We start from the raw sequence: 19682 nt of genomic DNA, 5'->3' as shown, positions 1-19682 counted from the left end.
TGTTTTGTCTAAAACGCTAGTAGTAATCAAGAATGTCAATCATAAAGTCTTTCAAAAACTGTATACACACGTGAGGAACTGTCTTCAAGGCTTAGCACGATTGCCTACAGCCTTTGTTCATATTCATAAATGTTTGACCAGGGGAAAATGCATAAACATCTAGCTGTAGATTCAAGCACCACAGATGCCATATCAATTACATAATACCTCACACATCAGCAGAGAGCTGAAGTACACTTCTCACACTTGAGTGCTCCATAAACTGCTATATGAGCTGGTAATGTTTTCACATCTTCACATTATGCCTAAAACTACCACCTTGCTGCTGTTTAATAATTAATGCTACTTGCTTCAAGTTTCTCATCTGGTACAAATAATTTGAAAACAAGAATTTAAGCTGTCAAAAGGGTCAGGAAGTCGCATGATAACATTTCAATTCCCAGAGAGAACTTAGGGGTCAGGTACAACATTTCTATTCTATTCTATTCTATTCTATTCTATTCTATTCTATTCTATTCTATTCTATTCTATTCTATTCTATTCTATTCTATTCTATTCTATTCTATTCTATTCTATTCTATTCTATTCTGATAACAAATTCAAATGACATGACTCTGAATATATTTTACAAATTGTAAGTTAAATGTATATTCTATTCTATAAACATTTTCAAATGATGACTCTAAATGCATTTTCCAAGTTGTGAATTAAATTTCTTGTCGATTCTATTCTATTCTGATAAAAAAAATCAAACGACATGACTGAATATATTTTCCAATTGTAAGTTAAATTTCTATTCTATTCTATTAAAACGTTCAAATGACATGACTCTGAATGTATTTTCCAAGTTGTAAATTAAATTTCTTTTCTATTCTGATAAAAACTTTCATGATTACATGAATATATTTTACAATTCTATTCTATTCTCATAAAAATTTCCAATGAAATGACTCACAATATATTTTCCAAATTGTAAGTTAAACTTCTATTCTATTCTATAAAAACTTTCAAATTACATGACAATATATTTTCCAAATTATGTTACATTTTTATTCTATTCTGATAAAAAAAATCTAATGGCATGACTATATATTTTCCAAATTGTAAGTCAAATTTCTATTCTATTCTATTCTGATAAAAACTTTAAAATTACATGACTGATTTTCCATATTAAGTTACACCTCAAAGCAGATAATATTTAAACGTATATGTATCTATGTTCTGAAAAGAAGTGGATGTCACTCACCAGCTGCAGTCTCCTCGGTGTCCCAGCCTAACGGAGGTGGCTGCTTGCTTCTGCTCGTTGTCTGCTCAGGTGTTATCGCTGTGTAAGTGTGTGTGAAGGACTTTGACAGGCCAAAGGTTGATCTAAAAGGTGAGTTATTTAACCATGTCTCGTGGCTGGAGGTTTATTCTCTGTTGTTACAAGTGACCATATTCTACCCTACACTCTAAAAAAGAAAAAGGTGCTATATGGCACTAAAAGTGGCTCTTGCCTCGTAATCATAGGGGAACCTCTTTAAGTGCTGTATAGCACCACTCTTGGTGTTTCAGTGGTTCTTCAGTGGTTCTTCAGCGATTCTTCACCGGTTCTTTGGCTGAGGTGCTATATAGCACCACTAAATTACACAGAACATGTTAAGAAATGGTGCTTTTATATCACCAAAAGTGGTTCCCCCTATGATTACGAGCCAAGAACCACTTTTAGTGCCATATAGCACCATTTTTTGTAAAGAAGTTTAAACAAAAATATCTTGTTTTTTTACAAGACAGGCACCTTCATTTGTAAATGTATGAAGTATGCAAGGATACCTCTTATTCACTCTATTTACATGGCTATTTCATGATTTCAGAGTGTGTTCATTTTTAAGCACTTCAACATGCCATTTGTGACAGTTAACGAAAATATCGAAATCCAGTAACCAGACTGCACTACGTATATATCTTTTGCAGTTAAAACTACAAAGCAATTCTAAATTATTCATCTGAGAGAGTGTAATATAGCTACAACAATGGCCAAAGGTGATTTCCAGTCTTGGAAAATCGACGTCTGGCAACAAGTTTTGCTTCCACAAGAGGGAGCTGATGCTTCACTCCACCTGTCTCATCATTCATAACTTTCCTTAAGCCTTTTGTGCACGTACTTCACAAACTCCTTTTAATGTCTCCTCCTCTCCAGGATGCTCAAATCCCTGAATCCCACCGACACACCCCCAAACTCCCACCCCTGCTGTTTAAGAGCTCATCAATAAACCCTCAGTCCACGCGCGAGAGACTCAGTGCCGCTCCTCGCCTCATCACATTCTCATACAGAGCAACTGTGCCTTCACACTGCTGAGCAACAACGGCTGAAACCTTTTATTGCAGCATAAGCTAATCCTGTTTCTCCCTGATTACCTTATTGTTTTTTATTGATTCTTAATTTTTCCTCTTTAAACGTTTAATATGCTCTAAGCCACTTTTGCGCTCTCATTAGACACTTATTGTTGACTGATGATTCGGAGGAACTGCTAATATAAAATAGTTGTGGTTATGTCCGAAATGGATTTAAATGATACGTCTGGGATTTGGGAATGTCTCCAGCTTCAGAACAGCTCGGTTCTGAACGGGACCTCAAATGGAAGTATGGAGATCCCCAACGGCACCTGCGGAGACGCGCTTCTGCTGCCCAAGACGGAACCAGCGCGACCCAAAGGTGAGGATCTCTCGACACTCAGAACCCTGTTTTACATCGTTCATTCAAGGCACTCCTTCTCGTTTACTCTAGCAAAGAGGTATCAAAGCTTATGACTATGTTTTGACATTATGGGGAGGTTGAAGTGGGTGGGGTGTTAAATATTATATTACCTATACACATAAACATAATAATAATACATAAAAATCAGTTACCACAAAAGTTAGTTAGTCAGAGCGTATGCTCGCCAACATCTAGAGAGGAGGTTACCATAGTAACAGTAGGCTACTTTAGCGCTTTCAGCCTGCAAAACCAGTAGCCGATAAAGTGATTATTTATCACTTTATAATGCATGTATCGCAAGTGTGTAAGTTTTGTTTATTGATGCTAATCGACGTTTCGGTTCTACACTCAAAAAAACAAGCTGTTGAACGAAGACCATCAACTAGTCATGTGACTATCACTGAAAACTGAGACCCACACAGCAATTGATCACTGGATTTACAGAAATCATTTCACTTTTGACAAGTTTTTTTCATAACATTGCATCATTGCATATCTAATCAACTCCTGATTAACACAAATTATTATTTAAATTATCACTCAGTTTCAACCATGCATTAATGTATTTGGAAGGCTTTTGTCTTTCAAACACATTAAAATGTACACATTCATGCCATATACATGCATGCAGTGCAGGGATTCCCCAACTTTTTTTGTCAGCTGAAATTTCTTTGATGTAATATATTTACGTGAAGTACCCCGTGATATTTTCATTTGTAAGTTAGGTAAATAATACAATTAAGTCAATACAAAAAATTCATAAAATTTAGTTCACAGTTCTCTGATGTTGGTTAATGGTCACATTACATGCAGGCCAACAAATAAAATATTTTTTAGTAGTGGTTATATTATTTTCATTAACAAATTGGATAGTTTAATATTAGCTTTTCATTACACTCATAAACCCCAGTCTGGTAAACCCTGATGTAATGTAATATTTAATGCACTTCATGTTGTTGATAACAAAGAATGGACTATATCTATTTTTTCTTTTTGTGTTTTTATATGAATATGGTTTAGATTATTCTACTCAAATCAAAGTGATAAACAAGTTAGGTCAAAAAAGTAATCTAAAAGTAATACAAAAGTAGTCAGATTATATTACCTTAACTATGTAATGTAATAGATTACTTTACTAACTACATTTTTTGTAATGTAATTTGTAATCAGTAACCGATAACCATTTGTAAGTAATAAAACACTTATACTAACTCTTAGTAAAGATATGATGATGTTTCATTAGGCTATCCAAGAAGTACAATAAATGTGCTCACATTTATGGGAAAATTTGGATTAAATGGGTTCATTTAATTTCACAGATCTAAATGAGGTCAGCGGTGTCTATTCAGGAAATAGAGTATGCAATCTTTCCACTGCTATTAAAATCACAGTCAAAGCATGTAAATAATTCAGACGACTTCACTGCATTCGTTGCATGTTCATCCTCTGGGCATTATGACGTGAGGGACTTGAAAATGAACTATGACGTGAAAAATCAATTGAGAAAATCTTCAGTAGTTATGACAAATTGAACTTGACAAAAGCATCCCCTTAAATGCTAACGTTAAAACATTAAACAAAATATCAAAGTATACAATATCCCAAAACATTAAAGAGAGGTAAGCCAGTATTAGAAATGAGGTTATAAGAAAGCAGAAGTTAAATTTTCCTTATATTAGATTTGTGATGGACATTACATGACAGGCTCTATTGCCACTTGCAGCATATCAAGTCATAACCACAGTGTCCTCAAGGCTTCGGGCTGTTGTGTGCTTTAACAGGATTGTGAACTTCATGGTTGTGACTGAATTTCTAAAATTCGAAAAACTAAATATTGTAAATAAGACACTGCTCATAATGGAATTAAACATAAGCAGAAGAAAACAAAAGAACAGTGATTAGACTCAAATATAAATAATGAATCTGTCTGTTACAAAAAGTCTTTGTTCATTGCTATAAAAATTCATGTGATTATTTCAACATCTAAATCAACTGGTTTTATTTATGTTAAAAATGCTATTTAAAGACTCATTGAAACTGCCTTTATTAAGTTACACCAATGAGTGTAATTTTAAACAGTTGAAACAGCTCTTTGAGACACACACTACTACACGTTCTCGTTTTACAGCGAAAAACAAGCAGTGTGGTTTGGAGTAAGCGTTCAGCATACCTCCGGGGTCCAGGCTAAATTTAGTGCATTGCCACCGAGGAGCCTAATCAGAGATTTCTCGACAATTCGCTGTCCATTTCCTCCATCAGCAGAGGCTCTCTGTTGTTGGGTCCATAATAAACCCTGAACATCAAACACATGTCTGTCATTATCGCCATCACATAGTGCTCCAACAGCCTCTTCAAATCCATTGATTTTGGACTGTTAGCATGCACTGCACATTCATTCTTCTTCATGATGACTCTAGGAGGGCGTACACATGCTTGTATCATCTCAGTGAATTTATTTGAATCTTAGTAAATCTCTACTTGGCAATGCAATATTGTTGACTTCCATTGTGAATGCCTAAGTCGATTTGTTTGCTATGATTACATGATTAGTTGAATTCTATCATTTGCATTTAGCATATTCTTCTCTGTTGACCCCCATCAGAACAAATCTGCCTTTTTTTAGGGGCCAAGCACCGAAGGTGCGAAGGCATCTATTGAAACCGTTAGATTTCTTATTATTATTCCGCCATTTAAGTCTATGGCAGCCCATAGAACCGTTTGCGGGGAAGTTATGAAATTTGGCACACAGATAGAAGACTCAACATTAACCACACCAATTTTGGAGTCTCTAAAACAATCCCTCTAGCGCCACCACCTGTCCAAAGTTGCACTTCTTCGATTCCTTGGCTCAAGCCGAGTCGACTGCACCCTCTGACGTCATTTTCCATCATTAAAATTTTACCGTGATTTTGAATTTTCCGAAAAACTACTTTTGCGGACTCCTCCAGGCCGTAGCACTGATTTTCACATATATTGAACCAGATCATCTTCAGACCATGTTGAAAAAAAGTTATGGAATTCAAGTTGATTCGTCATATAGTTTTCGATAAACGCGCGAACAAATTTTACGTGGCGGTTGCGAAAATACACTTAAGGCTATTTCTCCACAACGCTTTATTGTATTCAAACCAAACTTGGTACATTTAATCAACAGCATGGCTTGAGACAACATGCTGAGTTTTGGCGCAGCGCCACCTACTGGTCCGGAGATACAAAAAATATATATTTTTGCTCATAACTTCTGAACCGTTTGTCCAAAAATCATAAAGTAAAAAAAATCTAGTAACTTTTTTCGTCTCCTGAATCCTTGCCAAATTCAACGATACCAGACTTGCCAGGTTTCGGCGTATTGTTTGTGCAGCGTTTAATTTAGCGCTTAATTTAGTCCTATTGAGACGAAACCAGCGTCAGAAGTTCGGAAACATAGGTCAATATCAAAATGTTAATGTCCAAATGTCAAAATATTGATAGGAAGGGGTAGTAAAATCCAATCAAAGTCAGGTGTCAGTCATTTTTTACGTGTTTTTCCATATAAATGTCTATAACTCCAAAACTAAATGAGATATTTTCACCAAAATTGACACACACATGTATGTGCTCACTCCGAGGACACATAAAAAATGGTAGGATTGTGCCTCTTGGTGGTGCTATAATAGAACAAAACATGAAATTCCCATAGACTACAATGCATTTTTCAGTCTTTTTGCCTAAAATCATCTCATTGCTGCCGTTTATCTGACACTCCAAGCCATTTTAGCATGTCTTGTCTTCTTATTTGCGCTTGCGTATTGCTGCTTGCAGCTATATTTTTATTTAGTCTTAGTCCTGTGTCAAAAGCCCTTTTATCGTAAAAAAAATATATATATATATATATTTAGTCAACCTATACTGGTTTTTTTCAAGTTTTATTTGACAATGGTGCCAATAATTCTGACCACAACTGTATCCAAGTGTCTCAAACCACTCTGAAACACGGGTTGAGGATCCAAACACAGTCTTTATTAGGGATAATCCACAATCATAATCCAATATGACAGGCAAGGGTCAAAACTACAGGGAAGACCATCCAAAACAAACAACAGGGTAGAAAGCACGGGCAAACAGGGGAATCCAGGAAATCGGGCAGAGGGTCAGAACCAAAACACAGGAGAGTGACTGAATAAAAAAAGCTTACATAGACAGAGTTAGGGTAATGACACACAGGTGGAAGTGAAAAAAAAACAATAATGAGTCCAGGCAATGGGTTATGGCAGAGGTTGTCTTATTATGTAGGGTATGCATTGACGTCACTTTTCCACCGGAACACTCCCCCTCAGCTGGACTGAGTGGCAAAAGAGATGCTGCATGATTGGAGCTTTTAGGGGAAACTGCGAAAACGCAAATAAAGAAAACGATTTTCAGTTTGAATTAAAGGTTGGACTCAATATAAGTGTTCTTTACAATATACCAAAGATCCAGTGATCCATGGATATTGACATGCAGCCAGGATCGTGTTTCCTGACATTTATATGAGCCTGATTTAGAGGCTGGGGGAATACAAAGCAAATTTGCCTGTGAACGCTTTATATAAATACAACATAGGTAGGTCTAAATCCGGGTGATCACATATATATCGTCATATCGTCCAGACCTAAAACTTGTATAGTTTTTGTCAGTGTTTATTTCAAAACATCAAATTCGGCAGAATATACGATGGAAAATATTGTATTGATGAGTTGTCAATATAACAATACAATTTATAGGGTATGATTTTACCCCAAAATTCAACATATTAACACAAAATGATAACTACAAAATATATGCACGTTTCTCTGCCTGGAGTTCAGTTGTTTCTGTGAATTGCAGCGATCCATTTGCTTCTCTTTTCTGTAGCTTTCGGCAGTCTGTAAAAATATACCTCAGGTTTCTGGTCAAATCTATTTGTACAGTAAATCTCAAAGCTCTTTCCTGTTTTAGTTGTGTTTTTTGTGGCATTCACACTGGAAACCAATGCTGCCGCTCAGTCTTTTTGCCACTCAGTGGGCGTAACAGCAGTCACTCAGGCCAACGGTGATGTCACGCGCATACCTCATATAGGGAGATGAGAGGGTCTGTATCTCATTGGAGAAAGTGTAATGGCTAACATTGATCACATGAGCCTATCGTGTAATGGCAGTGACGTCAGTGCCCGCCGTTCAAAGTTTTATGACAGTCAGTTACAGTTTACGTTAATCAATGAATACATTTTATTTTTGGTGTTATATTGCTGTAAGTGTACGGTAGGACTGCATTGTTTTTGCAAATTAATGTAAATTAATTGTATATTTAATACATATTTAATTCATTAAAATTATATGTGTTTTGCCATCATTATATCATCATCATTAGGCACACAGCATTCATAAATCATTACAGTATAAGATTAACCTGGCAGCGATAGAAATAACACTTTATTTTTTATCTTCATTATACAACATACAATATAACAAAATATTTATAATTAAATTATACATTTTCTCTTTATTCATTAAAACGCATACTATCAGTATATAGGCAATACAGTTCAATTCTTATCTGCATCTTATCTGATAAAACCTGAAAGCCAAAAAAAGAAAACATCTGTATTTTTTACTTTCTTTAGATAATATACAATATCACTCACTCAATATTACTATTAAATATTATAGTAATGCTGTACATGTGTCCTTCCTTCCGTGGCATTCCCTACTCTGCCTTCTCTTATTAAATAACCTTTTTATCAAGGTAAAAATCTACATATCGTTCTCAACAAAAGTATTGTTTAGCGTAAAACATGTTGAAGATAAGTGGACAGGCAGTTGATTAATTAAATGATAAGCCATTTCCTCACAAAAGCAGTTTATTCAGGGTAGTGAAGCCTCTTCTTCATTGACATCCATGCAAAAAAAGAAAAAGAAAAATGGCCTCTGGTCTCCTTCCCTGTGTACAGACACAGCCACAGCTTTAGCATTAGCTGTTACGCTGTTATTTTTGGCAAATGGTTGCACGCTTGCCTTCTAGTGGCTTTGGTTATGGCAAGTGTTGTTCATGATGGGAAAGCCAAGGAGACGAGAGGAGTGCTCTCTAATGGAAATCAACGCACTGGTGGATGTAACACCAAGTAATACATATGTCTTCTTTGAAACATAACATTATTCTGAAGTTAAATCTGCCTCCTGGTAGGTTTAATTTAAGCCTCAATTTAGTCCTGGAGTAGCTCTAGTCTTCCTGCAGGAAATCAATTTATTAAACTAAGGCCTAATCCTGGCTAATCTAAGACCTGTCTGTGAAACCAGCTCATTGGCGGTTTTCATAAAGATTAAGCCTTTTCCTAGACTAAAATGGCACTTTAAACCAAATTAATCCGCTTTCTCTGTCATGGTTTTAAATAGTCCTAGACTTAGTCTAGTCCAGAGTTCACAGCCAGCATTTTTGAAATAGGCTGAAAAATTGGCCCCATATAGGATTGTCCACAGTTTCCATAATGGCCCCAAGTTAATTGCCTAGATGGATTTCATAAAGGATGGCACTTGCCACGGTGGGACCCGACTAGGCAACATGCGCAAGACCCATCTCGGTCCCGGCTTTAGTTTAATTAGGACATTTAAGGATTTTTTGTAATGATGAAAAAACATTATTACATATTTTAAGATATCTCAGTGCAAGTTGCTTTCTGTTAAAACAGCTCAAACATGCATTTTAGTCTAGGAGGCTGTGAAACCAGGGGGGAAAGTCTGGGAATTTTAGTCTAGTTTTAGTCAGTGAAAACTTAGTCATACTGTATTTTAGTCATGGTGTATACTGGTTAAACTGATTATCACAATTATGTTGCTCAAAATTGTAATCTTGATTACCGAGAATGATTTTTGTCATTGGAGAAATGTCTTTTTACATTTCATCAGAATTATTGCACTTTTACCTATATGCACAAATCAGAGAATGTCATACACATGGTTTATTTATTTAGACATTTTCTCATCTAGTTTCCTGATTTATAATATTATCGTATAAATTAGCACAGTCTCTATCTCAAAAGTTTCTCTCAAGAGCTGAAACAGTGAAATTCCTAATAGTAATTCCAATAATTCTAAACTGTCAATTTTACAGTGTCATTTACGCTACATGTAGTTACTGAAGTAATTTGTATTTATTTATTTATTTATTTGGATGGGATAATGCATATTGATGAACGTACAATATAAATTGACGTAAATACACCGGATTTAGCAAAAAGCTAATTTCCATCCGTAGTCCCAAGTACTAACTTTAACTAATGCATACTTACATGCAACTAACCCTAAACCAACACATTTTTCTAACCCTAACCCTAATAAGTACATGAAGAGTTCAGATGCAAAAACCCAAAAGTCCATCTGACATGTTTTCTTTTAAATTGGTCTTTAAATTAACCTTTTTTTATGAGGCTCCTATGTTTAGGTTCATTAATTTCACTTTAATGGCAGTGAAAATAAAAACATTATCACATTATCCTGTGATAATGAAAATATTTAGTCAGTTATTGCAATGCCTTATTTTCAAAAATGTCACTTTAGTCAATTCATGGGTAATTAACAAATTGAACTGTCTTTTGCAAACCTCTAAGTCCACCTGTCTGGACAAAAAGACATAGTAAACAATCGCACAATCACTAAAGATGCAACTGGAAACATTGCAAATGATGAAAGCAGAATTCAAAATGCAACAATGAAGAAACTGATCCACACAGTAGGGGAAGCTGTGATTCAAAGTGACTGCCACATCCGTTTTACAGAAGCACGGAACACTGTTGTTTTACTTGCTACTTGGAAAATCCTGTCATTGCAACTGTAACAATGTAAGCTTGGCAAATGACGGCTCTTTCGCACCGCGTCGTTCATCTTGAAATCGTATGATTCGATTCATGCATGGTTTCTGTGGACTAAGATGATTTTGCTGAAAAAGGGAATTGGTGTTTAGAGGTTTCTGCCAACAAACTGGTATTTCTGAATGGGCTGACGCTGGGATTTAGTGGATTTCAAATGAAAGTATTTGATAAACATATAGCTACTATGTGTGGAGAGCATTCTCTCAATATCATTATCTAATTTTTGACGTAGGTGGCGTTTAGCGGCTATTGCATCTGAACTCTTCACATGTAGTTAGTAATTATTACTCAGTACTTAAATGTACTGTATAATTACACCTTAAAACGGACACCTTAAAAGAAAGTGTAACCCATTTTAGTATAGTCTTTTTCAGTCAATAATATTTCAAGATTGTGATATAGTCACAGTTAGTGTTTAATGATGTCAGTGTTATCTGATGTTGAAATGAACACTACATGGCCCACCAGTTGGGAAGCACTATATAGTAGGCTACATCTTCAAACATGTGCTGTGTTAACTTGACAATGTACTGTATGTCGTATAAGCCATTTGGCCGGAAGCGATGCAACTTCTTATCTCAGGTAAGACCCCTGTTGAGTCTGCTCAGGATGAGGTCATCAGTCATGAGCCCTTAACATTTAGATGAGTCCAGAGATGAAGCTCTGTCGGGGTAATTTAAAAGGACACAAAGGTTAGCAGAACGTCATGCTTTTGCTTAATATAGCAACATTTTATGTGATTAATAAACTTGATCTTGACTTGATGATGATTGACGCATATTTACATATTTAGGATCCAATCATGAGTTAATTTATTGCTTTACTGCCTGTCTGTTTCACTTCTCTTCATAGTGGGTTATGCATCTATGCATATATATCTTGGTTATGTCTTGGATGCTGTATGACTTGATACAGCTACAGCGATTTAGCAGGCAGCAAAACAGAAGGAATCTTTCACAGAAAAAAAAAGAAAGAAAAGAAAATATATTGTGGTTGTATTATTGCAGTATACGGTGTGCCCAAAGGGGTATCATGGTCTTAATTGACAAATGTGCTGTTTGGTTGTCTTCAGCACATCAGACAGTGATCTGAATCAAAATGATGGCATTATGTTTCTGGCTTTCATGTAAAAGCAAATAACTCAAGAACATTTGCTACCCAGTCATTTAAGGGCCAATTTATTATAATCTTGTGTCCACTCTGCATTACTTACCTTTTTTAAGATTTTCACATATTTGTGTTTGGAAAGAGACTGTGGCTGCAGAAGTCTGTCCGAAAGGTTTCTTGAGGTACCTTTGTGTCCAAACGCTACCTGCAAAGTCATTTCCTGATAGGGCAGCAAGTAGACAAGGTTGGCTTTCAGACGCAGCCTGTGAAAACAATCTCACACAAGCAATGCAGTGTCAGAAATTAATTGTTTTTAAAGGGGCAATATTTCCTTCCTGACAAATTGACTTACCTGAGCATTTTACCTTTATTATGCGGTTATAACCATATAATAACATGCAGCATGCCATTGATTTGTTAAAATAGTATAATTGAATCAATAAAAATAAAATAACACATTAACCCATAACTACACAACACGGTTATTGTTAACTAAAACTAAAGCTAAAACTCTTAAAAATTGTTTTCATTATTTGAACTAGATGAAATCAAAAAAAAAAAAAATGGTAACACTTTACTTGAAGGGGTGTGCATGAGACTGACATGACACCTTCATAATAATGACATGACACATGTCATGAATATGAAGTAGTTTGTATGCATGTTTATGAGAACTGTCATTAAGTGTCATTCGCTCAATTATGTCATTTTTAATGCAAAGATTACATTATTTGGATGTCTTTGTTATGACAACTTGACATAAACCAAGACAACATAACCTGTCATAAATATTTTTTTGAAGTTGAATTTGTCATTAAGTGTTAATACTCTGTCAAATTATTTTATAACAGCGTTGTGAATATTTTTCAGTTCATAATGTTTTTTATTTAAACAGTTAATTACAGCATCCCACACATTTATATTTTTTTGAAATGCTTTTTTACATCATGGATAAGTCTAGCTAAGACACATCATAATGGCGTACACCTTAACCAGTGGTGCCACTCTATCATTTTGAGGCAAGTTTTCACTGTTATAAAATCATTTGACAGAGTATTGACACTTAATGACATTTTAACGACAAATTCAACTTGTACCACTGTAGTTTAGGTCAAGAAAAATATTAATGACACTGTTATACAATAATTTGACAGAGTATTAACAATTAATTTGGATACTATTTAATATTTTAATACTTAAAGGGTTAGTTCACCCAAAAATGAAAATTCTGTCATTAATTACTCACCCTTATGTCGTTCGAGACCCGTAAGACCTCCGTTCATATTCGGAACACAAATGAAGATATTTTTGTTGAAAGCTGATGCTGAGAAAGGCTTCAGTTAGGCCTCCATTGGCATTCAGTACATTAATACTCCCAAGACCGATAAAAGGCACTTAAAATGTCATTACAAAGTCCATCTCACCACAGTGACTCTACAATAATCTTACGATGCGACGACAATAGTTTTTGTGCGCAAAAAAAAATCAAAAGAACACCTTTATCCAGCTTGTTATTGCCTTCCGCGTGTGCCTCCACGACGCATGCGCGAGAAAATGACGTAGCGCCGGGGCTCGGGATTCCATGAAATGCACACTCTAACCCCATTTTGAGCACTACGCCGAGACCTAAAGCACGATCAATGTAGAATCCAACAGCTGAGATACGCGCGTCTTCCTCTGATTGTAAACAAATCACTTCTGGGTCATATGTCCGAACGCCGGATCTGCGTCATATTCTCGCGCATGCGTCGTGGAGACACACACGGAAGGCAGTAACAAGTTGGAAAAAGGTGTTATTTTGATTTTTTTTTGCGCACAAAAACTATTGTCGTCGCATAGTAAGATTATTGTAGAGTCACTGTGGTGAGATGGACTTTGTAACGATGTTTTGAGTGCCTTTTATCCGTCTTGGGAGTATAAGTGTACTGAATGCCAATGGAGGCCTTTCTCAGCCATCAGCTTTCAACAAAAATATCTTCATTTGTGTTCCGAATATGAACGGAGGTCTTACGGGTCTCGAACGACGTGAGGGTGAGTAATTAATGACAGAATTTTCATTTTTGGGTGAACTAACCCTTTAAGTTTGATAATGAATCTGCTATGTCATGTTTATGACAGATTATGTTGTCTTGGTAATGTCAAGTTGTCATGACAAAGACACTAACAGGTTATGATGATGTATTGGTTTATGACCAGTTGTCATAACTAAGACATCTCAAATAATGTAATCTTTGCATTAAAAATGACATAATTGAGCGAATTACACTTAATGACAGTTGTCATGAACATGCATAAAAACGTGATTCTTTTTTTACATTTTGAAATAAAACAAGCTAACTGAAAATATTTTAAAAAAGCACAAACCAAAATTAAAATTAATACTGAAAAAAGGCTAATTCAAACTATTAATAAATACGATAATAACATTTAAATAATACTAAAATAACACTGGGATACATTGTAAACATAGGGAACAATGTACTGTATAAATATGAAGTAATTTTCCGTATTTTTTTTATTTTTTTACAGGTGTTTTACCTGTATTTTGAATTACGCATTGCCTAAGGTTGTGTTTTAAGAGTTAACGAAAATTTTTGTAAAATTACTGGCAGAAAATGATCACTACATTTTCTGTTTTTATTTTATACAGTTTAAAATATAATGAAATATCCCACGTTATAATAGTTTAAATGGAGGAAAATCACTACAGGGGATTATTTTTTTTTTTGCTCCAACATTTTAATTTTTTAATGTATTTTGTTCTGCTTCAGTGGCATTTCCCCCCCAAATCCCTGCTAGATTTCACTTGCCCAAAGGTTTAAAGTTAATTCAATAAACAATGTTTAACAATTCAGTTACTACTGTTTTCTGAATCTTCCTAATAACTTTTCTGAATGTTAATAACATTGTTGCCATCTATAACGACTTCACCCGACACTTCGGACTGTTGAGACTGTTCAGTTGTAAACGTGTGTGGGCTCTTCCACTCAGCAACATGCAATCTTATCCTCTGACACTTTTACAGTTACTAACACCTGCAAAGTTCCCTGATTCTCCGCAGACGGTTAACAGCTTATGTCAGGATGTGGGGGTGAATACGATTAGTCTCTGCTGTGTTTTGCTCACAGAATGTCTCTCAGGAACACAAATAAGTAGCCTATTCTGGTAAGAAGTACTATACAACAGTTCACAGACATTTAAGTGTACAGTGGGTCTGAATGATCCAGAAGGAGATGAGCAAACTGAGGGGTCACTGAAGGCACATCGGCTTGCAGGAATGAGCCACAGCCATTAATTTCTCTAAGGACACAGCTCAAGGACTCTGTACACCACTGTATGGAGGGATGCTGGGTATTCACAGCAACACTTAAATGGGATCTTTATAAATAGTAAGTGAACAATAGGCTTTTTTCTTTTCTTTTGGCAGTCTGATAAAAAAAAAAAGTAAAAATAATTGGGTTCAGAAAAGAAATGGTTCATTTGAAATAGAAGGTCAAGTTTTCCACACTGCATACTATATGGGATATAGTATGCAGTATGTAGTGTGCTTTGATGTGTACTTTTGGCAAATACAGTTGGTCATCTGGTTACTCTATGCATACAGATAAACATTACATACTGTGTGCACGCTCTAATCTAGTATATAGTTATTGTAGTATAGTATTTGTATAATCACAAAACACACAGACAAAATCTCTACAAAATCTACCACAGTACATGATTAAAAAAAAAAAAAAAAAATCTGTTGCCTATTGTTTTTTTTTTCCTGATGTTTTTTCATGTGTTTTGTCCAGCATTTTAATTAGCAAACAGTTGATTATTTCAATTACGGACAGGCACTTGGCCTCCCTGTGGACACCAATTACAAACAGCATTCAGGAAACAACATGGATTACTTCTCTGCTTTGGAAATATTGACTGCAGCCTAAAAGGACTGACAACTAATGCTTTAGTCATGCTTTCTTCCAAAATCCATGATTAGACATACATCTATTTAAAGTAAATGTACACGAGAATGTCTCCCAAAAGTATGAATCGATTCTTAGCGGCCTGAAATGAATCGTCAGTAATTCAGGTCTTATTTCCATGCACAAACCTATGTAGGTTTGTGCCAAACTTGCATAATGCCAGCCTCTGGTCTTCATTGGCTCCTCACAAACAAGTAAACAACATCTACTTTGACCCGCCCTCAAGCACTGTAGTTGTAGCTGAGGTCTGGAAGAGTTGTCGAGAAGACCAATTTGCATGCACTTCCAAAGGATGAGGACTCGGCCTCGAATTGATGGGTTAAAACCAACACCATTGTTACTGTTCGTATTACTGTGTATGCAAGTGCTGAGGAAACCTCTGAGGCTAAAATTTAGATAGGCGTTTCGTATCCGACACGCGCTGTAACTGGTAGACCAATCACAACAGACTAGGCCATCTGACCAATCAGAGTAGGCTCTTGTAAAGGAGGGGTTTAGAGAGACTCCTGATATGTTTACATGACAATGATGTACTAGAAATGGCAACATTTTAGGCTAGTTCGACTTGATACAGAGCTGCACAGAAAGATCGGCGGCTGACTTGAAGCAGTGCATTCCGGTTTTAAATTTTGTCAGACTTAGACAAAACACGAGCTCTGATGATGACACAGCTGTTCCACGATTGGCCGGATTCACCGCATGACAACGATCATGTGTGTTTCGTGTTTATTCGGACACCTTCAGTTCCAACACGTTCTCACACCCAACTCATCACATGTGACTCTTGGTCAGGGTACTTCATTGATTTCAGTTGTTTGCCCAATGGGTCAGATCAAGACGCATTTAATTCTTTGCATTTGTAAAAGTAGACATGATTTTATAAATATTTATTGGCTACTTTTATATTTTAGAGCAGCTAAACCCACTCCTACCCTAAACCTTCCCACTTTTCAACAATATAAAACACATAACAGGCAAATACAAGTACATTCACAGGTATTTATTGCAAAACAGTATAAAGGTATTAACTCATGTTGCATTTCAAGTCTTCTGAAGTCATACGATATCTCTATGTAAAGAACAGAGTTGATCTTAATGTTTTAATTTCAAAATATATACCGACTCTTTAGCATGACACAATCGGTCCCGAGACATACGAGAGCCAATGCAATTTCACTTTTAAAGCTGACATAATGTTTGTTTCCTCGGTTGGCAATTTTTTAATGTGTGCATGATCTTCGGCGGATGGAGACGCTGTTCGCTTGGGGATTTTCTTAACACAAATCAATCGTTTGGCCTCGGAACACTTGGAATATTTGTACTTTTTGAATAAATTGTGCCTCTAGTATCTGTGTCACAGGGTGTTTTGGTGTTGTTTCATGTTCATGTTTCATGTTTTTAGTTTATCATGTTCAATGTCATGTTCACTGTCATGTTTCTGAGTTGGTCATGTTCTCTGTCATGCACTTCCTGGTCTTGTCATGTGATTCCCTTGCCCTCATGTGATCCTACCATGTGTTCTTGTGTCATGTCATTGGTTTATTGTCTAATCAGTGTTCACAGGTGTCCCTTGTCTTGTCATCAGTCCTTGTGTATTTAAGCCCTCATGTTTGCCTTGTTCTTTGTCTAATATGTTGTAACCCATTGTTGGTGAGTTTTCTGTTCTACCATGTTATGCAAAGCAAAGACTATGTTTTATTTTTCGGATTTTGTGAATAAACTGCAATTGGGTTCTGCAACTCGCCTTCAATGGACTGTATGTTACAGTATACTTGACCTGTAACCATGAACCCAGCAGTTACCCTGCTTTGTCTACACCAGGAGAATCGGGCCATAGAGGAGTATGTTGAGGACTTTTATGAACTTTCCAGCCAAGTGGAGTTTTATGATGCTGCCTTAAAGGGCATGTTTCTTAATGGCCTCAATGATTTAAGTTATCTAATGCCTGAGAGCAATGCCCCATGCACTCTGGAAGTGTATATTGATTTTGCACTTCGGTTGAGTGGTTTCTCGTTTACTGTGGGAACTTTGGAGGAACCCAACCATCCCACAGTACCCTCCACACCAGGGAGTCCAGCGACCACCCCTCTCGTCCACATCCAGAGCCAAGCCATGTCTCCCGTCCAGAGCCAAGCAACATCTCCGGTCCATGTCCACATCCAGAGCCAAGCCATGTCTCCCGTCCAGAGCCAAGCCACGTCTCCCATCCACGTCCAGAGCCAAGCCACGTCTCCCGTCCACGTCCAGAGCCAAGCCACGTCCACGTCCAGAGCCAAGCCACGTCACTCGTCCACGTCCAGAGCCAAGCCACGTCTCCAATCCTGGACCAGAGCCAAGCAACATCTCCAGCCCCAACCAGCTTCCAGAGATGGTTCCAAGCCATGACACCATAGTCCCGCCCAATAATATTTTTTTTGGGGTTCAGTGGATACCTTGATGAGGCCATGAAGGCTGTGCCTCTGTGGCCCCATGAACTGCCCTAGCCACCATGGCTCCCTGAGACACTCCATGGCCCAGGTCCTCCCAAGCTCCATGGCCCGGGTCCTCCCAAGCTCCATGGCCCGGGTCCTCCCAAGCACCATGGTCCAGGTCCGCCCACGCTCCATGGTCCAGGTCCGCCTACGCTCGATGATCCAGGTCCGCCCACACTCCACGGCCCAAGTCCGCCCATGCTCCCAGTCTAAGTTGTGCCATGGACCGTGTCCAGTGCCCCTGCATGGGCCTGGCCCCGCCATCCCTCCCCCAAGGTGTCCCTTGTCTTGTCATCAGTCCTTGTGTATTTAAGCCCTCATGGCTGCATTGTTCTTTGTCTAGTATTGATATTGTAACCCATTGTTGGTGAGTTCTGTTCTACCATGCTATGTAAAGCAAAGTCTTTGTTTCTAGTTGAAGCCAAGTCTTTGTTTTATGTTTTGTATTTTGTGAATAAACTGCAATTGGGTTCTGCAACTCGCCTTCAGTGGACTGTATGTTACAATCTGCCTGTTATATCCTGTGTTTGATATCATATAAAACACAAATGGGTAGGTTTAAGGACGGGGTTGGGTAAAATGAATGTAAATTATTCTGGCTGGTTGAATTAAGAACCACACTTCGTCACATGGCAAAATCATAACCCATTATAATTGTATCATTACGATAACATTCCCATGCCCAACGCATCTGTATATGAGGGCAAAGGTTTCTCATTGAAATCAATGGAGTACCCTGCATGTCGAAAAATGTCACAGCAGCTGATGTCGAACACATTTCCTTTGCGTTTTTTGCGTACAGATGACAACGTTGTCAAAAAGATCACATGGATGCGTGAAAACTACTAAAAACACTGCGTTATTCATGCCAGGCCAGTAGTTGGCGATGTCACTTTGTAAAGAACTATGTGCCTAGACTGAACATGTAATACATATGTGCATTTTCACAAATTCTAATTAGTTTTTTTTTTACGTTTGCATTTTCAGGACCCCAAAACGCATTGCGTTCTGTTTTTAGTAGAATAAGGTGTAGTGTAAACAGCCCCTGAATCTTCGAACGAGTTGTTTTAGACTCTTTGAGAAATGAGATTATATGTGTAATCTGTATTATGAGAAAAATAAAGTGTTTTTTGACCTTTGATGTATGTAAACCTATTGTTTGAGACCTCCAAAACAAAATTAGGAACCTTTAGATAGCATAATAGGGGCACTTTAATACAAATGTTGTTATTTAATGGGGAAATAAATTCTTCTTGGATTTTATCACTTGTTTTTTAAATCTCTATATTTTAATATATTGCTGTGGCTCAAAAAAATCTTGACTATTTAGGGTGAAAGCTTAATAATAAATAAATTACAAAAATAAACTAAATAAACAAATCACACTAAATACAACTGAAAAGAATATGAACACATAGATAAATATCATACTGCAATAGAGACACTAAAAGCAGATGTACAAAAAAAAAACTTTATAGGGTAAAATGTAATTTAATTGATTTTATTCAAGTCAAAAATAGAAATAGTTCAAGACAATA

The 19682-nt window shown here is 36.8% G+C and overlaps 1 protein-coding gene across 1 annotated transcript in view; it reads left to right on the top strand.

Annotated features, from left to right (window-relative positions):
- Positions 1–2541: 2541 nt before the first annotated feature.
- cckbrb (cholecystokinin B receptor b) overlaps positions 2542–19682 on the top strand; it is a gene marked incomplete at both ends in the record, with an annotated part of 65303 nt that continues 48162 nt past the window's right edge. Inside the window, one exon of the mRNA XM_079821028.1 lies at positions 2542–2695. Coding sequence (XP_079677154.1) covers positions 2542–2695 — 154 coding nt within the window. The remainder of the gene's footprint in view (positions 2696–19682) is intronic.

This window comes from Gobio gobio, assembly GCF_949357685.1.
Source record: "Gobio gobio genome assembly, chromosome: 7".
NCBI lineage: Eukaryota > Metazoa > Chordata > Actinopteri > Cypriniformes > Gobionidae > Gobio > Gobio gobio.
The sequence above is the reverse complement of the archived record's forward strand: the minus strand, read 5'-3'. Positions and strand labels throughout refer to the sequence as shown.